The 21169-nt window shown below is 41.2% G+C and overlaps 1 protein-coding gene across 1 annotated transcript; it reads left to right on the top strand.

Annotated features, from left to right (window-relative positions):
* The first annotated feature begins 10183 nt into the window (after positions 1–10183).
* SPATA4 (spermatogenesis associated 4) lies at positions 10184–19236 on the top strand. The gene is made up of 8 exons (XM_086380996.1): positions 10184–10401; positions 12337–12466; positions 12835–12953; positions 13061–13281; positions 15377–15493; positions 15651–15771; positions 17826–17845; positions 19021–19236. The coding sequence occupies exons 1-8, from the start codon at positions 10184–10186 to the stop codon at positions 19131–19133; spliced, it is 1059 nt and encodes a 352-aa protein (XP_086237122.1). The 3' UTR covers positions 19134–19236.
* Positions 19237–21169: the final 1933 nt, after the last annotated feature.

The following is a 21169-nucleotide window of genomic DNA, read 5'->3' as shown; positions in this document are numbered from 1 at the left end:
TAGTGTGTATTTCATATTAAAACATGCTAAAGAGATGGTAGAGATATGAGAATACCCGGGAAGTTAGTGAAATAGCAATTTTAGTTAAAGTGTACTAGTGCATAGTATGTTTCATGCATTTTTACTGTTTTTGGACTATAATATGTTTCAAGTATCTATATGAACCCTTACTAAAAGTATTCATATATTTTTGAAGGTCTAGATTCTTCGACGAATGTTTATGCTTCTGTTTTGGCCTCTGTAATTGATTATTTCTATATTGTTGACATTAATACAAAATATGAGTATGGTTTAGAAAAGAGCAGCTCATATATTTTTTGAAATAAAGATGACTGTCATTCAGGAAACCCACTATGTTAAATGTTCACTTATCATTATAATGATCAATTCAGTAAAGAGAAGACGAATCGCCCCTTTCCTGCAAAGGTCCCAGTGGTCACTTCACTGCCTTAGGTAAACCTGTTTCAGAAACTGGCAGGACTAGAATGATCACTACAGCTCTCTCACCCTAAGAAGTCTGGAACATTACACACCTGCTCAGTGTATTTGAAGACCCTTTCCTACTCATGAGTGGTCTCTCAGGGTCTCTCTTCTGTGCTTTTATACATATCACCCCAGCCTCCTCCATTCAGAGGCTGTCAGGAGCTGGTGAGACTTGGACCAGGAAAATGAACTTCACATCTAGTTGATAAAGAGGCCCTGGCTCACACTCTAGGGATCAGGGGGGCCCAAGGCTGTAGAAGGTGGAAGATAAAAAATGCCTTAAAATGTGGGGTTTTCAAAGAAAAGGAAAAAGGGTATTACTTAGCAAACACAGAAACCTTAGGAAATGTCCCCCATCTGTGGACCTTCACTGTGGTGTTTCTAATTCTTGCGCAAAACAAGGGTTCAGCATAGACGATACTATAAAGGGATGCTGTACATAAGAAGGTTTCCTCTGTGGGGTTTATTCTCTTCTGCTTAATGTATTTGAGTGCAATATAAAAAGTAATTCAAAAATAAAATTAAACATTAAAAAAACTCTCTGTGCCTATTTTGTAGTTTAAACTATTTGAATTTATAAGATAATAAGATACTTATAACACTGTGTAAAGTAGAAGAAAATACTTGGATGAGTCCTATAAATTTATCAAATTTTGATAAAACATTTTGATAATCCGGGGCCTATTTTCCTTTTTACTTAATTCTTGACTGACTGCCAGAGACCTGTGGGAAATAAACTATTGTTGTATATAAACCCAAAGTTATTAAGACTACATTTTTAAAGAATCATTCTAGATTTTCAAAAGTCAAAATATGGTTGTGGCATTTTTTTTTAAATGTCTTCTATGTGGCTAGAGACTTTTAAATTAGTCTGTTTTACAAAATATCTCAGTTTAATAAATTCGTAATATCCTCAGAATAATATGCATTTAACCTTTTTTTAAATTATAGAGTAACCCTATTAAACATAATCACATATTAAAATTGCTTTTCAGTAAAACAGTGTCTACTAGTATTTTTCCTGAGCAAGAAGTCATCTTAGGGTACAAGGCATCCCTCTTAATTGGTCTTATGTCAGTAAGAGAAGCAAATATCAAATATTAAAATAAAAATTGACACTTGGAAAGTTTTAGAGTGCTGGTACCTTGTATATTAGCTTGAGTATGATTATCGTATCAAAGAAATGTTCTAATTTAAACACATCATATGTATGTTACTATATTAAAGTGTGATGGTTATCCCTGGAATAAACCAGTTTTTTTTCTGTTCTAATTAGTATTTGATTTTCTAATGGAAGGTAATGGAGAATATGATTCAATTGTCCTAGTCTTATTTACTACTGGTTTTCAAATCACTGAATCAGGAGCAGTTAGAGTGACATGATGCCAACTGACACCGTGAAGTTCCTCTAATCAGAATCTTTTTACAAACATGTGTAAAGGTCCAAGGACAAAATTCTACAAAGGCAAAATAAAAAAATACTACAGATAGCCATACCATACCTACTATGGGGTTGCCTCCTGATCAACCCATCATAAGGTGAAAACATCATATGTTAAAGATGCATTTAATACACCTCCCCATGAAACATCAGAGCTCAGCCTGGCCCACCTTAAATGTGCTCAGATCATGTGCATTAGCCTACAGTTGGGCACAATCATCTAACACAAAACCTAGTTTATCATAAAGCATTGACTCTCCCATGCAGTTGACTGAATATTGTACTGACAGTGAAAAGCAGGCCGTTGTCTGGGTCTAGAATAGTTATACATGTATCAGTTGCTCTGCTCGGTGGTCAGGGGACTGCCTGGGAGCGGCAGGTCCTGCCCAGCATAAAGAAATCTGGTGGGACAGTCTACCACTGGTCTGGGACAAAGACCCAAATGCAACCCTTGAAGTACGATTTCTACCGAAGGCATATGGTTTTCAAACCATCCTGAAGTCAAAAAACCAGTAGATCGGGGACCATGTGTATTTGATATGAGATTAAAGAAATATGATGAAATAAATGCTGGAATAAAGCACTGCTGAACACACTTATTTTTGTAGGAAAAAAAGTATTTACTTTCCATTATTGTTGTAACCACAGAGTACAGATGTTCAGAAATCAGTAAATAGAAGCACAGCATGAAAGGATGGCCTCTTCTGAAAAGGTCTAAGAGTATCCGCTGTGTTTCCTTAGCCCTGAACCCAGGAGGGTGGTTCTCCATTCACTACCAACAATTTAAACAAATGATCTGCTCCCTTGGGTTATTCCCACCTTTTTACTCTAATTTCTCCACTTTCTTATTTATAATTGGTTTAAGGCTTGCACTCTCTCCTAAAAGCCTTAACAATCATTCTCAGTCTTTTTTTGGGAGCAAATTTTGTTCAGAAAATTCAGGCCTTGTTACCTCTCCATCTGCTCTAGGGTTTCAACAAAAAAAAGGGTGCCCTTCAGGGAATATAAATGACCTAAATATATAAAATGAAACATCCACTGGAATTGCTATGGCAAATGGAAACATTCATTCTGTGTCGTACAAAAGCAGCTGATTAGGTCTGCCTGCTAGAAACAGGAGAGTTAGTGTTTCTGAGTCTCAACACAAACGAATCATGCCAGTGATTCACCCCTCAGACCATGAAGGTTCCCAAAGGCTCGAGGAGAGAAAGGCTGTGTTTCTCGGGGGCACAGTCCTCGGTAACAACCAGGAGAGGATTTGCTGGATGCAGGGTGGGAGACACAACGAGTCAGGACATTCGCTGTCAGGACAGCTCCATCACAAGATCATCCCTTGTCAAAATCATGCCTTGTCAGGGTGAGGCGTGCAGGCAGATAATCTATGAAATGTACAGAAGGAGGAATAGGGTTTCTTCCCCAGTGGGGAACTGAGGCTGGGCTGGAGGATAGGTCAACGTGGTGCCAGCATCCTGCACTAGACCAAAGAATAAAGGCATGCAGAAAACCCTGTTTCTGATCCTCCTTCACCCAGAGATGAGACAGAACTAACACCCTACATCTGGGTTTTTAAAGAGTTTGGGTTTTTTTTTCTTTGGCAGGGGAGAATGGTGACTCCATCTCTCCGTATCATTCATTCTTCTGGCCAATGCAGGATTCTTAGCTTGTCCCTTCCTCAAAAAGGACAAGCTAGCATTTGGGACTTGACACCATCACTCAGACCCTGGACTTCAGGGAACCCAGGACTATTGAGAGTGAAGGCAGTTCCGTCTGGGGCCAGGATTCAGTCTTCCAATAGCTGCCGCTCTTATTGCCAACTCCCCTCCCCATTAAAAGGAGGAGGGGTTCCATTATCACTGGTCCCCCTTCCCCCGGAGCAGTGACTGACCCACAGAGCATGAGGGTGGGCCTCAGCTCTGAATCTGTCCTGTCTGGACCTAGCACTGCCCAGAGGGTAAGTTAAACACAAACACACATGGTTCTACACTTCCCAAGGACAAATATTAATTCTCAAGGACAAGACCATTCAAACACATAAGGAGGAACAGAAGTATTTTCCTAACTAGCTCATAATTTTTGAGGCCTCCCTCTCAAAGTGAAGTGAGCATTTTACATTTTTATGTTTCAAATTATTATGCAGATCCATATCCATTTTGTACAGGAAGGCATGAAATGACTTTGAAAGCAAGAATTCAATTTAATGGTCTCAGTCTGGGGGAAGGGAAGCAGTAATTTTGGACTCTGTTACAGTGTCCTTAAAAAAACAAACAAACAAACAAACAAAAAACCTGAAGGTATTAAAAGGAACCTCATGAACTTTCTTCTTGAGTTATGCATAGGAGGAAAAGTACATGGTCAACCCAGCCACATATGCCAGCTTTAGGAACATTGGGTTCGACTCTGTTCCACGGTTCCACACTCAGAGCATCCCATGCTTGGCTTAATGGTCATCTTGAAAGCTTAATTTTTCAACAGTGGGCCCCACAGTTTTATTCCGATTCTGTTCCGATTCTGCTGTGACACTATAAATACTCCAGTGACTAACATCCATGTGGAGAGACGTTTTCATCTTTGGGTGGTGTGGCAGTCCGAGCACGGATTGGAAAGGAATTTTTAGACACAGATTGTTGCAGAAAGGAGTGGGTTTGAGAATCGAAGAGCGGAGATAATATGGGTGCTATGAGCACAGCTGGCTGACCTCCTGGTTGATGCTTTTCATAGGTTAGTAGCCAATTTTTATAGCCTCAAGACAGAAAATTCCTGCTGGAAGGGTGGAATTAGGTGACTGGTTAGGGGGCCATGGTGGGTGTTTTTTACCTAATTTGAGGTCAAGAATCTGGCCGTAAGGATCAAGGGGCTTGGCAGCAGTTCCAATGGGGCTCAGTCAGTTTCAGGGGTGACCTTGGCTCTGGGCTCCATGTCTGAGGCCTTGCTGCAATGCCTCACACCTGTGACCTGGGGATAGGACTCCACAGGTAAGCCACGTGGAACTTTCTCAGGTAATTCTTGTCCCATTAAAAGAACTAGAGGGATAACCTGAGGTGCTTTATCAAATGTCACTTCAATATGGACACAGTCCAGGTTGGTGGGCACAGGAAGAGAATCAAGAAATCCTTCTGTATGACTCAGGAAACGGACACTTCCCCTCCCTGTTGGGCAGAAGCAGACGGGGTGGGGTGGGGGTCTGGTTACACCCAGTATAGCACAGATGCCCCTGGCTGAGCAGAACACAGGCAGCTCCCATTGTCTGCACTCCGTCACATTCACAGTGGAAGAGAGGTGTGGCGTAGAGAAATCAAAGCTGAGACCACAGCTTGAAAATCCCCCCAGACCAAATTCCCACTGCACTTAAACCTAAGCTGTCCCGATGTCCCCAGATGCTGATTCCAACCTTAAATAAAACTTTAAGCCTTCTTCCTATCAATGAGACCTTACAGTTTCCTAGCTAGTGGGCTACAATCAAGGAAAAGGAGTGTAAGTTCCCAGTAACCAGTACTTTGGTCACCTCATGCGAAGAGTTGACTCATTGGAAAAAACTCTGATGCTGGGAGGGATTGGGGGTAGGAGGAGACGGGGATGACAGAGGATGTGATGGCTGGATGGCATCACCGACTTGAGTATGAGTGAACTCCGGGAGTTGGTGATGGACAGGGAGGCCTGGCGTGCTGCGATTTATGGGGTCGCAAAGAGTCGGACACGACTGAGCGACTGAACTGAACTGAACTGAACCAGTCACAATGGAAAACAGTGCACAGTCATCCCTTAAAGGCTTGAGGATGCCAAAATCCCAGGATGCTCAAGGTCCTTATTAAAAATGGTGTGGAATTTGCTTATAACCTATGCACACCCTGCTGTATACATTAACTCATCTCTAGATTACTTATAATACCTAATACAATGCAAATGCTGTGTAAATAGTTGCTGGCAGGAGGAAAATTCAAGTTTTGCCTTTCCAAACTTTCTGGAATTGTGTTTTCTAACATTTTTCTATCTGAGCCAGGTTAAATCCACAGTTATGGAAGCCATGGGTCCGAGGGCTGACTGTACTGACACAAACATACTTTATAAACTGCACTATAATTGCTGAAATTCAGCTTCTAAGCTCCTTCTGCTGCAACTCTCCCTGTCTGTCAAGTTTGCTTCTCGATCAAGAAAATACTCATATCAAGTAAGCTCTCTGAATTTTCTTTTGACATATGAGAGGTCAACAACAATTATTGACTTGGATAGCTGTTGGGCTCACGTGGGAAGTTGGCTGGGACTTAGAGGATGACTCCAGGTTTCTGAACTTCATCAGGAGGTAACTTCAGTCACAGGTGCTCTTCTGTTTGAGGGCTCTTTACTGGAATAAACTGCCACAGTCCCTAGCAACTGTTATCCTGCTATTGATCTGATACTTTCTCTCCTCTGTAACAATCTGCAAGAACCACAAAAAGCAGTGTGCTTTCTTCGAGCAGGAGCAGTAGGGCAAGTTCATCATCCTGCTTTAGGTCAAATCAATTTTCTGGCTCTCTGCCACAAGATCAGCAGAAGTTTTTGAGTATCTTTACTTTTGAGTATCCACTTTATTCGTGATACCATGGATCTGATGAATAGGAGTAGCAGGTTCTTCAGCTGCCTTAGTGAGATGTAGATGAGCCAGTGGTAGAGGGAGCCCACACTCCAGGCATCATTCATCAGGGAAACAGCAGTAACTTCATGAATTCAACAATAATTTAACTTCAGGAAATGGTTAAATGGATACTGAAGAGCTACACAATTAAAATGAGATGATTAAATTAACAGAGATAGACCTCGAGTTGTTGTTGTTTAGTTACTCATCATAGCATGACTCTTTGGACTCCATGGACTGCAGCACGCCAGGCTTTCCTGTCCTGCACTGCCTCCCAGAGTGTGTTCAAACTCATGTGCATTGAGTCGGTGATGCCACCCAACCGTCTCATCCTCTGTTGTCACCAGACCTGTCTGCTAGAGGGAGTGCAAAGGGAAGGGGCAGGAGTTCTGAGTGGAGAAGGAAATGGCAGCCCACTCCAGTACTCTTGCCTGGAGAATCCTGTGGACGGAAGAGCCTGGTGGGCTGCTGTCCATAGGGTCGCACAGAGTCGGACACGACTGAAGCGACTTAGCAGCAGCAGCAGCAGCAGCAGGAGTTCTGAGAGCCTTGAACTTCGAGGGAAAGCCCTACAGACTGACTCTTAGAAGGGGCAGAGAACACAGCGGGTGCTGATTCTTGAGGAACTTAGAGCAGGGATCTGAGAGTTGAATCTGGGGCTCAGACTTCTGAGTGCCACCACTTCTCAGTGGTTGCTGAAACCTGTAAGAGAGTACGATGAAACTTGCTCCAGGAGTGGGAACAAAAACTGGAAACTGGCACCAGCTGGCACTGCCAGGTGAAGCTTTGTTGCCTTGGTGACCTTCGTCCAAACAGCCCTTCTCCCTTCCTCTGGCCTCCAGGTCTCTCTCTCTCTAGTTCCCCCTAGTGGCAGAATTTAATACAGCTCGGCAAAGGAAACGCCACATTCAGTTCAGTTGTCACTCAGTCGTCTCAGACTCTTTGCGACCCCCTGGACTACAGCATGGAGAAGGCAATGGCACCCTACTCCAGTACTCTTGCCTGGAAAATCCCATGGACGGAGGAGTCTGGTAGGCTGCAGTCCATGAGGTCGCTAAGAGTCGGACACGACTGAGCAACTTCACTTTGACTTTTCACATTCATGCATTGGAGAAGGAAATGACAACCCACTCCAGTATTCTTGCCTGGAGAATCCCAGAGATGGGGGAGCCTGGTGGGCTGCCCTCTATGGGGTCATACAGAGTTGGACACGACTGAAGCGACGCAGCAGCAGCAGCAGCAGGACTACAGCATGCCAGGCCTCCCTGTCCATCACCAACTCCTGGAGCTTGCTTAAACTCATGCCCATTGAGTCGGTGATGCCATCCAACCATCTCATCGTCTGGCAGCCCCTTCTCCTCCCACCTTCAATCTCTTTCCCAGCATCAGGGTCTTTTCCAGTGAGTCAGTTCTTCGCATCAGGTGGCCAAAGTACTGGAGTTTCAGCTTCAGCATCAGTCCATCCAGTGAATATTCAGGATTGATTTCCTTTAGGATGGACTGGTTGGATCTCCTTGCAGTCCAAGGGACTCTCAAGAGTCTTATCCAACACCACAGTTCAAAAGCATAAATTCTTCGGTGCTCAGTTTTCTTTATAGTTCAACTCTCATATCCATACATGACCACTGGAAAAACCATAGCTTTGACTAGACAGACTTTTGTTGGCAAAGTAATGTCTCTGCTTTTTAATATGCTATCTAGGTTGGTTATAACTTTTCTTCCAAGGAGCAAGCATCTTTTAATTTCATGACTGCAGTCACCATCTGCAGTGATTTTGGAGCCCAAGAAAATAGTCTCTCACTGTTTCCATTGTTTCCCCATCTATTTGCCACGAAGTGATGGGACCGGATGCCATGGTCTTCGTTTTCTGAATGTTGAATTTTAAGCCAGCTGTTTTACTCTTCTCTTTCACTTTCATCAAGAGGCTCTTTAGTTCCTCTTCGCTTTCTGCCATAAGGGTGGTGTTATCTGCGTATCTGAGGTTATCATAGATATCATCTGCTTCTGCTCACATCAGTAACTCCGTGTGAAGCTGTCCCCTTTCCTCTTTATTCCACAGATTTCCATGATCATCTTAAAAATATTTAAACGTACTGAGCCCTTATGATGTGTGCACACTGTTCCAGGCTTTTCACTCATTTAACTTATTGATTTAATCCAACATAACCCTGTGAGGTATATCCTCCTATTTATTTCCATCTTTTATAAATAAAAATAAATAACTCGTCACATAATAAGTCTCATAACCAATAAAAGATAAGGCTGGTGCTCCAAAGCCTGTGTCTTTACCTATTCAAAATACTGCCTTATAAAAGTCACATCAAAGGTCACCTCCTCTGAGAGGACTCCTACACTCCCTCAGGCCAAATTATTTGCTTCCTCCCTGATACTAATATATTTTTACCGTGGCAGAGCTTTTCAGATATTTATATCTCTGTACCTTCTATAAATAAGCCAGTGCACAGCCACCCAATGGAACTTCCCGCAATGACAGCGTGGTGTCTATGCTGTACCAAGTGATGGCCACTAGCCAGTCCCATGTGGCTACTGAGAAGTTGAAATGCAGCCAGTGTTACCCACTTTATTTTAATTTGTTAATATTTAAATCTGAACAGCTACATAGGGCTAGTGGCTAGCATATTGAATAGTGATGATCTAGTACACAGCAAAGAACAGAACAATAACTCCTCAAAAAGTTCACTGAATGAAATAATTATCCATGAAAAACATATTGGGCAAAGAAAAAACACTTGTATAGCCCCATTTCTGGTTTTCTTTTTCACCATATACAGACTCACATTGGTTTACTATATTAATAAACATGTTCAGTAAAATATTGCTTTACTCTCAAGTCTATCCCATATTTATCTTGCATAATAATATGTATATATGAACCACATTGATTTTATCTTTTACTGTAAAAGTTTTTAAAGGATGTTAATAATTCTGATGTGCAAATATTTAATTTATAATTGTGTCTGGTCTGCAATCCTTTTTTAATCTATATCTTTCACTGATAAATCTCAAGCGACTAGCTCAGGGCCTAGAAGGGATTCAATAAATACTTGTCCAATGAATGAATCATGCACACTGGGGCATCCTTGTGAAGTGTGATGATCTAATTTACAAGTTACCTTCAAATATTATGCAATTTTTATGAACACAATGTAATAATTAAGGAAATAGGTACATTAAATTTTGTAGACATTAAGCATCTATTCATCTTAATTTTGAAGATTTTTTTCCATTGGAAGTTTGGAAAAAAATCTCTATTGTTTCCATTTTCCAAACAAAAACAGTCTTTGTCTTATGAAACGTCCTCAACCTCCTCAAAATGACTGACTACAGAAACCACAACATTCAAAATGTCAGTTTTTAAGGGAAAGCCGGATGGGAGTGAGAGTGTTCTAATCGGTTACTTCTTAAAGGGTAAAACGGAGATTGAAAGCTCCGTCCAAAGTTTAAGCTCCTGGAACCGAGTCCTTTCCCAGTGGGACCCGGGATGCGCGTCCACCAACCCAGGGTAGCAGGACCCCAAGCTGGAGCACCCGTGAGGCGGGGGGTTCGCCCTGAGGCCCCGCCCACACTAGGCCCCGCCCCAGCAGAGGCCCCGCCCCTAACGGTGCTGCCATAGAAACCCAGAAAGCGCCATGGCTGCCGCCGGCCCTAGAGGAGGGCTTTTGACACAGCCGGCGGCAGCCCGCCCTAAGACACGGTCAGTTTTGCCATGTCAAGCAGCTCCCAATGGAGAGAAGCCTAAGAAGTGTCTGGTCTATCCTCATCCCCCGAAGAGCTCCCGCCTGTCTCGGTCGGTTCTGCGCTGGCTCCAGAGCCTCGATCTCACCTTCTTCCCCAGGAACATCAGCAGGTGCTGAAGCAGGTCCGGCCCCCGGACGCCTAGAGGCGCTGAGGGCCCAGCAAAGCAGGCCGGGGATCCGCTCAGGGGCTCTTTCCAGGGACTGCCCCCGCACCCGCCTACCCACCACACACACACACACACACACTCACATGCACACACTCATAAATTCATATACACACACTCACACTCACATACACACACACTCACATACACACACACACACATACTCATACATTCATACACACACACAAACACACACACACACACTCACACACTCCTTGCTGTCTTAGGGAGATGACCTAAAAAAATAGGATGGAGCATTTCAATCAGTCAATCATTACTTAGACTTAAGCCAATAGAGAATACTTTGGTAACAAAAAAAAAAAAAAAAAAAGTCCAGGCTCTTTCTCCAGGGACATTGGACATTTATATTAGTGAGGATCAGTTTACCTTCTGTTAGATATTGCATCTAGTTTGAGAGTTATCAGGGACTGAAAAAAGTTGCTGTCTAACTGCAGCCTCACTGAACACTGCTGTTCAGTCGCTAAGTCATGTCTGACTCTTTGCCACCCCATGGGGTGCAGTGTTCCAGACTTCCCTGTCCTTCTCTAGCTCCTGGAGTTTGCTCAAACTCATGTCCACTGATTGGTTATGTTATCCGATTACCTCATCGTCTGTTGTCCTCATCTCCTCTTGCCCTTAACCTTTCGCAGCATCAGGGTCTCTTCCAATGAGTTGGCTCTTTGCATCAGGTGGCCAAAGAAGTGGAGCTTCATCTTCAGCATCAGTCCTTTTAATGAATATTCAGAGTTGATTTCCTTTAGGATGGACTGGTTTGATCTCCTTGCAGTCCAAGGGACTCTCAAGAGTCCTCTCCAGCACCACAGTTTGAAGCATCAATTTTTTTGGCACTGAGCCTTCTTTATGGTCCAACTCTCACAGCTGTACATGACTAGTGGAAAAAACATGGCTTTGACTCTACAGACCTTTGTCACAATGAGGTCTCTGCTTTTTAACAAAGAATGCTATCTACGTTTGTCACAGCTTTTCTTTCAAGAAGCAAGCATCTTTTAATTTCATTTGCTGAACATAACTGGCAGTTAATATTTTTTCTGGGAATGCAAACTAAATTCCAGAAAAATAATGACTTTGTAGGCAATGACTCTGGCTTATTAATTTCAGTTTTCCTTAAGAAAGATGCCTGAACTTTTCAGTGGATACAGGTATCACATGGGGATCTTGTTAAAATGCATATTCAATACAAAATAATAGTTTTGGCTTCATAAAAGGAATGCCACGGGCTTTGGTGTGTCAAATAGCATCACCCAAATGCTATTCCATTGCAGGCTTCCTTAGAGCAGTGATCCAAGAAAGCTCCATAAGTTAGCTGCTGTCAGTATAGAATATTTAAGTGGTGTAACAAAGGTCCATCTAGTCAAGGCTATGGTTTTTCCAGTAGTCATGTATGGATGTGAGAGTTGGACTGTGGAGAAAGCTGAGTGCTGAAGAATTGATGCTTTTGAACTGTGGTGTGGGATAAGACTCTTGAGAGTCCCTTGGACTGCAAGGAGATCCAACCAGTCCATTCTAAAGGATATCAGTCCTGGGTGTTCTTTGGAAGGAATGATGCTAAAGCTGAAACTCCAGTACTTTGGCCACCTCATGCGAAGAGTTGACTCATTGGAAAAGACTCTGATGCTGGGAGAGATTGAAGGCAGAAGGAGAAGGGGATGACAGAGGATGAGATGGCTGGATGGCATCACCGACTTGATGGATGTGAGTCTGAGTGAACTCTGGCAGTTGGTGATGGACAGGGAAGCCTGGTGTGCTGCAATTCATGGGGTCGCAAAGAGTCAGACACGACTGAACTGAACTGAATTAACTATAAATACAAATTGTATAAGTAACTGCACTTAATTTCATTTCCTTATCGCTATGGAACAGGGATTTTTCAAATGGCTTCCTGATAGCAGAAATATTTACTACCTATTACCCCTGGGACCTTAAATTGTCATCCTTTAAAAATGGAACTTCTTTAAAAGTCAAGTTGGATAACTGGGCACAGTTGGAAAAGGTAAATTAGCAATCACTGACACTTTTAACTGTTGAGAAGTTTGTTTGAAGAGGTGTATTCCTGAGATCTTGGATTTCTCTGTATATGCGTGTGTGGCCATGTGCTGGGTTGGCAGCTTGTTTCCTTGTATTGAAAAGGTTACTAAGGTTTATGTCATGAGTCACCTATGAAACTTGGCATACTCATTTCAAATTGGAGTGGGATATAATAGTTGATTTTCTTGCTGAGTAATAATATCTTTTAATAATTATCACATTAAACCTCAAACTATTGGTTGAGGATTAAAGGGAGACTAGAGTGAATTTATAGTAATTGGAGACTTTTATAGAACTTCTTATGATGAAAGTATTCTCTTTCTACTATTAAAGTTCCTGGCAAGGAAAAAACTTAAATTACCTAAAGAACTAATCCATGGAACAATTCACTGTAAAGCCGGAGTACCTGAAATACTGATACAGGAGGTGTACACCTTGTTAACACATAGAGAGTGAGTTATCTGGAATTTTCTAGTAATATAATTTAATATGAAACTTTTGGTAATATAAATCTTATTACTAGAATGGCATTTGTCAACAATATTTTATTTTTTTCCAGAATTAAAAGCATCCAGGAAGACCTCGTGAATTTCACAGACTACAGTTACCAGATGCAGTTACCCCTGGTCCCTAGGTCGACAGCTTCAAAGTCTATTAAAGATAACATTAGGCTATCAGAACTAATAGGCAATCCCAACAAACTTAACAATGAACTTAAAGTAGAGTTCCTCTTCCTTTTACAAATGTTGCAAAGGAAATTGAGCAGAAAACTGAATCCAAGTAAGTTTTCCTTGGAAATAGTCAACTGGGTTCTTCCAAGCTTAATGAGGCTCTACTTGAGCATAAGTGAAAGAAAAGCCTGCCACTGTACCCAATTCATGGACTGTTGTAATTTCATCTGCTGTGACTTTTATTAATTCAATCATATATGCATTCATATCTATCATATTATTTTGTGCTTTTAATGTGTTCTATTTCTTATTTTTTGTCTTACCTATTTTTTCTTCTTTAGCACTGAACTTTTTTCCAAAGACCCCGCTACTAATTTGGAAAATTACAAATTTCTACTCTTTATAGTGCTACCATAGAAATTTTAACATGCATATTTATCTTAGTCTAAATGTAATATATTTATTCTCTTCCTCAAACTGTAAGGACCTTAGAACACTACCCACTCCCTGCCAGCCCCCTGTCCCATTTAAGTTCTCTATTTTTTTTTAAAGTTGATGCTATTTCTCCCTTTTATTTTTATTTATTTATTTATTTTTGGCTATACTGCACAGACATGCAGGATCTTAATTCCTCCACCAGGGATTGAATCCGTGCTCCCTGTAACAAAAGGGCAGATTCTTAACCACTGGACTGCCAGGGTAGTCCCCCCACTTAAGTTCTTTTGTTGTTCAGCATTTTAGTTTTGTCAAGTTATTTTTTTTTAACACCACAAAATCAAGCATCACTTTTTGTCCCTAATATTTGCTTATATTTAATCTGTCTCACTATAGTTCTACTTATTGGTTCTAGTAGGAATTTCTGGATTGAAACACATCCATTCCATTTAATCTTCAATTTAAATGTCCTAGTGCAAAGCTGACCTGCATCCCTGTTTGCTTTGGAACATAATTTCTCTTTAGCCATGGACACCTCAACCCTTCAGATTATTGAACAGAATTCTTTTATCATCAGTGTTGATTTTTGAGACTGCTGATTTTAAGCAGCCAAAGTGATTGTAACAGTTCTGTGCAATATTACTGTCCAGAGTGGTATTTAGCGGACATAGGGCACAGCTGATGAGTAGAAATGACCTCACACACATCTTCTAGCCTCCATGAGGGTGAGCTAAGAGGAGTAAGTGGTCTTTGGAAGCACAGTGAAATTGATGCCCAAGTGCTGCAGTTGACAGAATTAGTAAGAAACACAGAAACATGGAAAATAATTTTGTCACCATTTTTATAGTACAAAAATAATTGCAAAATGAAAGATACTATATGATTTTATCTATATGAAATATAAAAACATGTAAAGCTAACCTATGATGATGTCAAGACAGTTTTCTTTTTAGAGTTCTGGAGCTTCCCTGGTGGCTCAGTGGTAAAGAATCTGCCTGCCAACAAGGGTTCAATCCCTGGGTCCAGAAGATCCCCTGGAGAAGTAAATGGCCACCCACTCCAGTATTCTTGCCTAAGAAATCCCATGGACAGAGGAGCCTGGCAGGTTACAGTCCATGGGGTCACAAAGGGTCAGACATGACTTAGTGACTAAACAACAACAAGAGAGAGACATGAGGGGGTTCGGGGGTGCTGGTACTGTTTCTGGATCAAGGTGATGGCAACCCAGGTATGTATTCACTTCGAAAATTCATCAAACTGTAACAATACGATTTGTTCATTTTTCTGTATGTATATTATTATTGAATAAAAGCTTATCAAAAGACTAATAGGAACACAGGGATACTGTCTTTAAAGTAACTTTTTTGAAGCAACGATTCCATGCATCAGAGATGTGAACCATGGTGGAGAGGGCTATTAACCTATGTATTCACACCACTCTCAGGAATATGATACAAAAGTGAAAGTGAAGTCACTCAGTCGTGTCTGACTCTCTGCGACCCCGTGGACTGTAGCCTGCCAGGCTCCTCCGTCCATGGGATTTTCCATGCAAGAATACTGGGGTGAGTGGCCATTTCCTTCTCCAGGGGATTTTCCCGATGCAGGGATCGAACCCGGGTCTCTCGTATTGCAGGCAGACTCTTTACCGTTTGAGCTACCAGGGAATCCCTGATGTCTAAATAATCTGCTTAAATGAAAATTGTAGTGTCATATATTGACAATAGTCATAATGAATTTTTAAGAAAAAATGTTGTGTTTGTATTTTATAGAATGGTTTGCAGTCAAACCAACAGTGGGAGAATCTACTCTCGATCATCGTCCTGCCAAAGCCTCTGGGAACAAGAGCAATTCAGTCGTTTCAAAGGAAAGAGCCGCTCCTGTGTGTTGTAAGTTTTTTAGAAGGTTTTTTCTTTTTTTTTTTTAACTTGTTAAAATTGATATTTTTATTTTGTTCATTTAAAATTTTTAAAATAGTAAAAAACGTTGGTCTAGGCATTCAGTCTAGAACTGTGCAGGAGGTTGACGTGCTGTGTTTTTCTGTAGGTGCTGCGAGTGTGAGTACATCGAGGGCTAAGAAACAGTCAAAACAGGGGAAACCCCCAAGCCAGGGTGCCCCTACTTTCTTCTATATGAGCCATCCCAATACTGATTTCTGCTTAAAAAAGTGAGTCTGATACAGGGGAAGCGCATTGGCAGAGCTCAAAACTTAGTTATCTAGCAGGTGGATGATGAATCAGTCCTAAGGCAGACACAGACAACCTGCACACCTGGACTTTCCAATCACTTGTTTTACAAAAAGCCACAAGTTTAAATCCTGTGAATTCAGAAAGCACTGTATACCACAGCATGCTGTAGCCAAACCACAGGCTAAAGTCAGTCTCTGCCTGACAATTTTGTATAGCCTGCAAATGAAGAATGGCTTTTACATCTTCAAATGGTTGGAAACACACCAAAAGAAAAATGGTACCTCCTGACACAAGAAAATGCGATGGAATTCCAGTTTCCATGTTGATAAGTAGAGCTGTACTGGGACACAGCCAAGCCTGTGCCTTTGTGCCTTGTCTGTGGCTGCTTCTCATCTAGAGCAGCAGGCTGGTACTGGCCACAGAGACTGGCCCACAACGTACTCAGCAAATAAAAAGATGAGGGCAATACAACCAATACTTTTTAAGACATGTTGAGGACATTTGCTAAAAAAAATATTCACTATGTATCAGAAATTCAAATTTAACAGTGTCCCATTTTTATCTGAAAACACTACTCAAAGCTTGAAATATAATATTTACTGTCATGCCCTTGATGAAAACTATCCTGTGGACTCTCTACAGAGCAGGCTGACTAAAGTGTGAAGAGAGATTTCTTGGGCAAGATGGGGTGAAGAGGGATTTCTTGGGCAGGATGGGGTGGAAGTTCCTTGCTTACATAAGCTCTGGAAAAGCAATGTCAACAGATTCTTTGTTTTTGTTTTTTTTTAAATGACTTCTCAGAACCTTTCATATGCTAATATGCATTATGAATATTAAAAGGGAAAGGTATAGAATGAAGTGTTTTCAAACTCTATCTGATCACATGGGGCTTCCCTGGTGGCTCAGAAGTAAAGAATCTGCCTGTAATGCAGGAGACGTGGGTTCCATCCCTGAGTCCGGAAGATCCCCTGAAGAAGGAAATGGCAACCCACTCCAGCATTCTTGCCGGGAGAATCCCATGGACAGAGGAGCCTGGTGGGCTACAGTCTGTGGGGTCACAAAGGAGTTGGACACGACTTAGCAACTTAACAACAACAATTTGATCACACATCACTATTATTTAGTTTTGTTTTGTTATGGCTTGATAGCTCGGTCGGTAAAGAATCTTCCTGCAGTGCAGGAGACCCGGGTTTGATCCCTGGGTCGGGAAGATCCCCTGGAGAAGGAAATGGCAACCCACTCCAGTATCCTTGCCTGGAAAATCTCATGGACAGAGGAGCCTGGTGGGCTGCATTCCAGGGGGTCACAAAATGTTGGGCACGACTGAGCGACTTCACTTTCACGTTTCACGCATTGGAGAAGGAAACGGCAACCCACTCCAGTATTCTTGACTGTAGAATCCCAGGGACCCGGGAGCCTGGTGGGCTGCCATCCATGAGATCGCACAGAGTCGGACACGACTGAAGCGACTTAGCAGCAGCAGCAGCAGAGCAACTAACGCTTATGGCTTGGTTGAACAACTGTTCCCCAGAGCACACTTTTTAATATTGAGACCTTAGGCCAGCCAGTGCCTCAAAATACATCACCACAGAATCTAACAGAAGTGAATTCCAATGCTTCTATGAGGAAAAAAAAAAAGAGCAGTTCATAGTTTCCCTTTTAGATTCTGAGAACACATCCTCCCCTTCCGCCTACCTCGGGCTCCTTCCATCAGGGATGTTTGCAGCAAACGTTCCAGCAAGGTGGGAGCTGGAACCCCGCGGGCTGGGGTGGGGAGGGGTGTGGTGGGCAGGGAGGAGACTGCAGTGGCCTCTCTCTGTTCACCTGCCTGCCTCCACCCCTGTAATAGAGCTCAAAGGGCCAGACTGGAGACTGGGGATGACAAAGCAAAGGTAGAAATGAGCCAAAGCAAGGCTTTCTGCCTGTATAACAAACAGATGTCAGGTGCCACGCTTAAAAAAAAAAAAAATGACAGTTGCCTACTGATATCTGAGTTGCTAAAGAGTATTCTTCATTTCTGTTGTCTTTTCAGGAAACTTTCAAGTCTCAGAGGTGAGTTTTTCGAAAAACTGTATGCTATTGTTATTTCAGATCGGGACTCCTAGTAGCATGGCCTCTTGCTGTTCCGTGTTTAACAACGGACGAACTGCTATAAATAACTCGTCCCCCATCTTGCGCTCTCATGAGGCCTGATTCCCTCCTATTTCCGCGGTCTTGTCTTCTCTTTTTCAAGATGGCCGACAGGTGCCCTCATGGGGCCGGGCAGTGCAGGATGGGAAGACATGAGCTTTTCTCTTTCTCCTTCACTCCAGCCTGTTGTAGATCCTGGGACTCTCTCAACCGAGGCACAACAGGAATTAATTGTTTGGGTTTGACTTTGGTAATTATATGGATGAGAGCCCCTTTTCCTGGGCTTTACATCATTTCTCCCCACATTTGTGAGATGGATGCCGTTTTGGTCATTTCTGATAAGAGCAGAGTGATTAGTTTGGATAAGCTAACAGAACTGGGAAATTAACAGGAGCAGAGGAAACAACCCTCGACTGAAGGAATTTAACCCTATTTTACCACCTGAGATGGCACTTGGCACTGAATGGTACTGAAATCACAGGCTGTTCATCTGAAAAGTTTCTCAATATATTGATGCGGTGGTAAAAATTAATTTTAAGAAAGGTGGTGTTGTTTTTTTTTTAAACACTGAAGTTCCTTTGTTTACCTAAATCGAGCATCAACCACAACAATGGGCCAAGGAAATGCAGGTCTCTCAGTTATCTCTTGGCCAATCCTATTCGAACCAAGTCAGCTGAAGAGTCTGAGTGGCTAGCTTGGATGCCTCAGCACAGAATTCTAGAAACCTAATTCTGAATTCTGTGTTTGCAAACCTAAGCACTATTAAAATCACTATTAAAATCACTGTTGCCTCACCTGCTTTCTGAAGCAACATTTAAAAATAGTAGTCATATTCAGTATCAGATGCACCCAATAACCCCTGGGTATTTTTAGGCTCTACAGATGACTTCTGGAGGCGCTGGTATTCCGGTTTTGTATTTCCAACTACTATAATGCATGCTGTAAATGTTCTGTTTACTTGAGATTTTAGACTAACTTGTGCCCAGCCTCTTGCTAATTATTGTGTATGGTTGGTACATTAGAAACATTGATGTTTATGTACATATTTAATAACCAGACTGGATCTTAATTTTATGTAAATATCCCACCAAATACAGGTAATAGAGTCAGTACACCTAAAGAAATTGAGGTGAAGCAAACCAGAACATATTCTGACTGTATGAAGCCTACCATAAATGTGGAAAAGGAACCCGAAGAAGCACCTGTCTAATGGCTTTGAAGAAGTGATTTTACCACCTCTTGCCACCCTAATAGGATACAATCATCTACACTTGGATATATTTCAATAAGAAGTAAAGTGTGTCTTATCCATAGTTGGGCTGAAGAGCATATTTTCTAAAAATTCAACAACCTTTTATTCAACACCTGTGCCTGCCCTGGTACTGCTGAAAACACAGACTTGGTTTATTCGTATGCATGTTAATGCTTAGTCCGTCAGTCGTGTCTGACTCTTTGCAACCCCATGGACTGTAGCCTGCCAGGCTCCTCTGTCCGTGGGATTCTCCAGGTAAGAATACTGGAGTGGGTTGCCATTTCCTCCTCCAGGGAATCTTCCCGATCCAGCAATTAAACCCACATCTCCTGCGCTCCTGCATTGGCAGTAAGATTCTTGACCAAGAAGCCACCTGGGAAGCCCCTTCATTAGTCCAGAATGAGCAAAAATAAGTTTAAAGGTACAGTTAAACCTAATTCACCCTGACGAGTAAGAGTTTTTTCTCATAACTTTTGTAGGTAATGTGAATCTACTTTGTAATGTTTTCCTCACTAGCAAAGAGTTACACTACTAGTTTGCCTGATATAATTTATTTACATGTCATGCTCGTCAATACAATTTTTTTCTGAATATTACTATTACACATTGGTCCACTGAAAATCTTGCCCACCTCTAGAAATAGCTTTACTTAAGCTATTAATTTTTTTTAAAAATATGTATCTTTCCTGTTGATACTGGAAGGAAAATCATGCTTCACTTAGAACCTCATTCTGGTGTTTAGCAAACCATTTAGTTTGAAAAATCCTTCCTGCTTGCTGCCAAGCCCCATATTTTTATCAAAGGGAAACAAAAGCAGCTGGATATTCTGATTATACTTCCTATATTCTTGGTAGTCTTAAATTCATTATTTGGAAAATTTTCATTAAGTGGAAAATTTTCATTAAGTGGAATTATTCATGTTTTTATGCTATCTCATTAATAGCGTCATTTGACTTCCAAGATGAGTATTACTAAGGCTGAATCTCATGATATGTTTGTCAGTTTCCAACAAAACTCTATTTGTTTTTCTGCATTTTTGAAGGCTTAGACAGTTTCATGAGAATTTCGACATCCAGAGACTTCCTTGGTTAACTTTATCTTTCTGAACAGATAATATTTAGTAAAATAAATTTAAAGAGAGTCCTGATAAAATAGATGACTTCTTGGGAATGAGTTTAGAAAATGTTGAGAATAATCTTTTAAACCATAAAATATAGTCCCTTAGGAAAGACTTTTAGAAACAAGTCTTCTGAAACTCAGCTAGAGAAACATGCAGAAAAAATAATTAGATTTGGGTAAACAGTAAGTTTCTTCTCTTGATTCTGTGTTCAATCTCCTGCAAAAGCATTCATGGTCTAACTTCCAATAAATCATGTTTATTATAATTATAGAGTTAATATAAAATGATTACAGATTGTGAATATTAAATTATCAAAATTAGTATTTACATCTTTTAAATTTTCACATATATTTCACTTCATTTGTTTTTTACCCCTCAATTTTTTTCATGCTTATATAACTCATTCCTTTTGTAACTGGACATTTAAGTTTCAGTTACAAAACCTGGGAATGTTTTCTTTTAAAAAAAAAAAAACTCAAAAGTATTTTGACTGCATATCCACTGATTGATGTATATTAAATTTATAACTGAAAACTTTGATTAAATATGAACTAAAACTAGCGGTTTACCATGCATTTTGTAGAGGACAGTATCGGTGCTTGTTAACTTGAAGATCAGCTGTATATACCTTACATTTCAAGACTTGGAGATATTCGGTCATTCAAATATTCATTAGGTATCTATTGCACGTCAAGCACTATTATAGGTGTTGCACTATTTTATACCTTTCAACGTTTTAACACTAGAATAGTTGGTACCATTTATGCTTTGGGGAAAGTTTCTATGCTCTTTTATATTTGTCAGTCCTTTATAATTTTAATATTACCTTCCTCCCAAATATGGCTATTATATTTTATAAGGAGACAGACATCTA

The sequence above is a fragment of the Bos grunniens genome, chromosome 27 (assembly GCF_055505025.1).
Source record: "Bos grunniens cultivar Pamir isolate PY7600 chromosome 27, Bosgru_T2T1.0, whole genome shotgun sequence".
Lineage (NCBI taxonomy): Eukaryota > Metazoa > Chordata > Mammalia > Artiodactyla > Bovidae > Bos > Bos grunniens.
Note: the sequence above shows the minus strand (reverse complement) of the source record. Positions and strands in the feature narration are given on the sequence as shown.

Bases quoted from the DNA above. Each gene is read 5' to 3' on its own strand.
- SPATA4 (XM_086380996.1), top strand. From the start codon at position 10,184: ATGGCTGCCGCCGGCCCTAGAGGAGGGCTTTTGACACAGCCGGCGGCA. The intron at 13,282-15,376 runs GTAAGTTTTCCT...TGTATTTTATAG, and splicing joins GAGCAGAAAACTGAATCCAA to AATGGTTTGCAGTCAAACCA. The intron at 15,494-15,650 runs GTAAGTTTTTTA...GTTTTTCTGTAG, and splicing joins AAGAGCCGCTCCTGTGTGTT to GTGCTGCGAGTGTGAGTACA.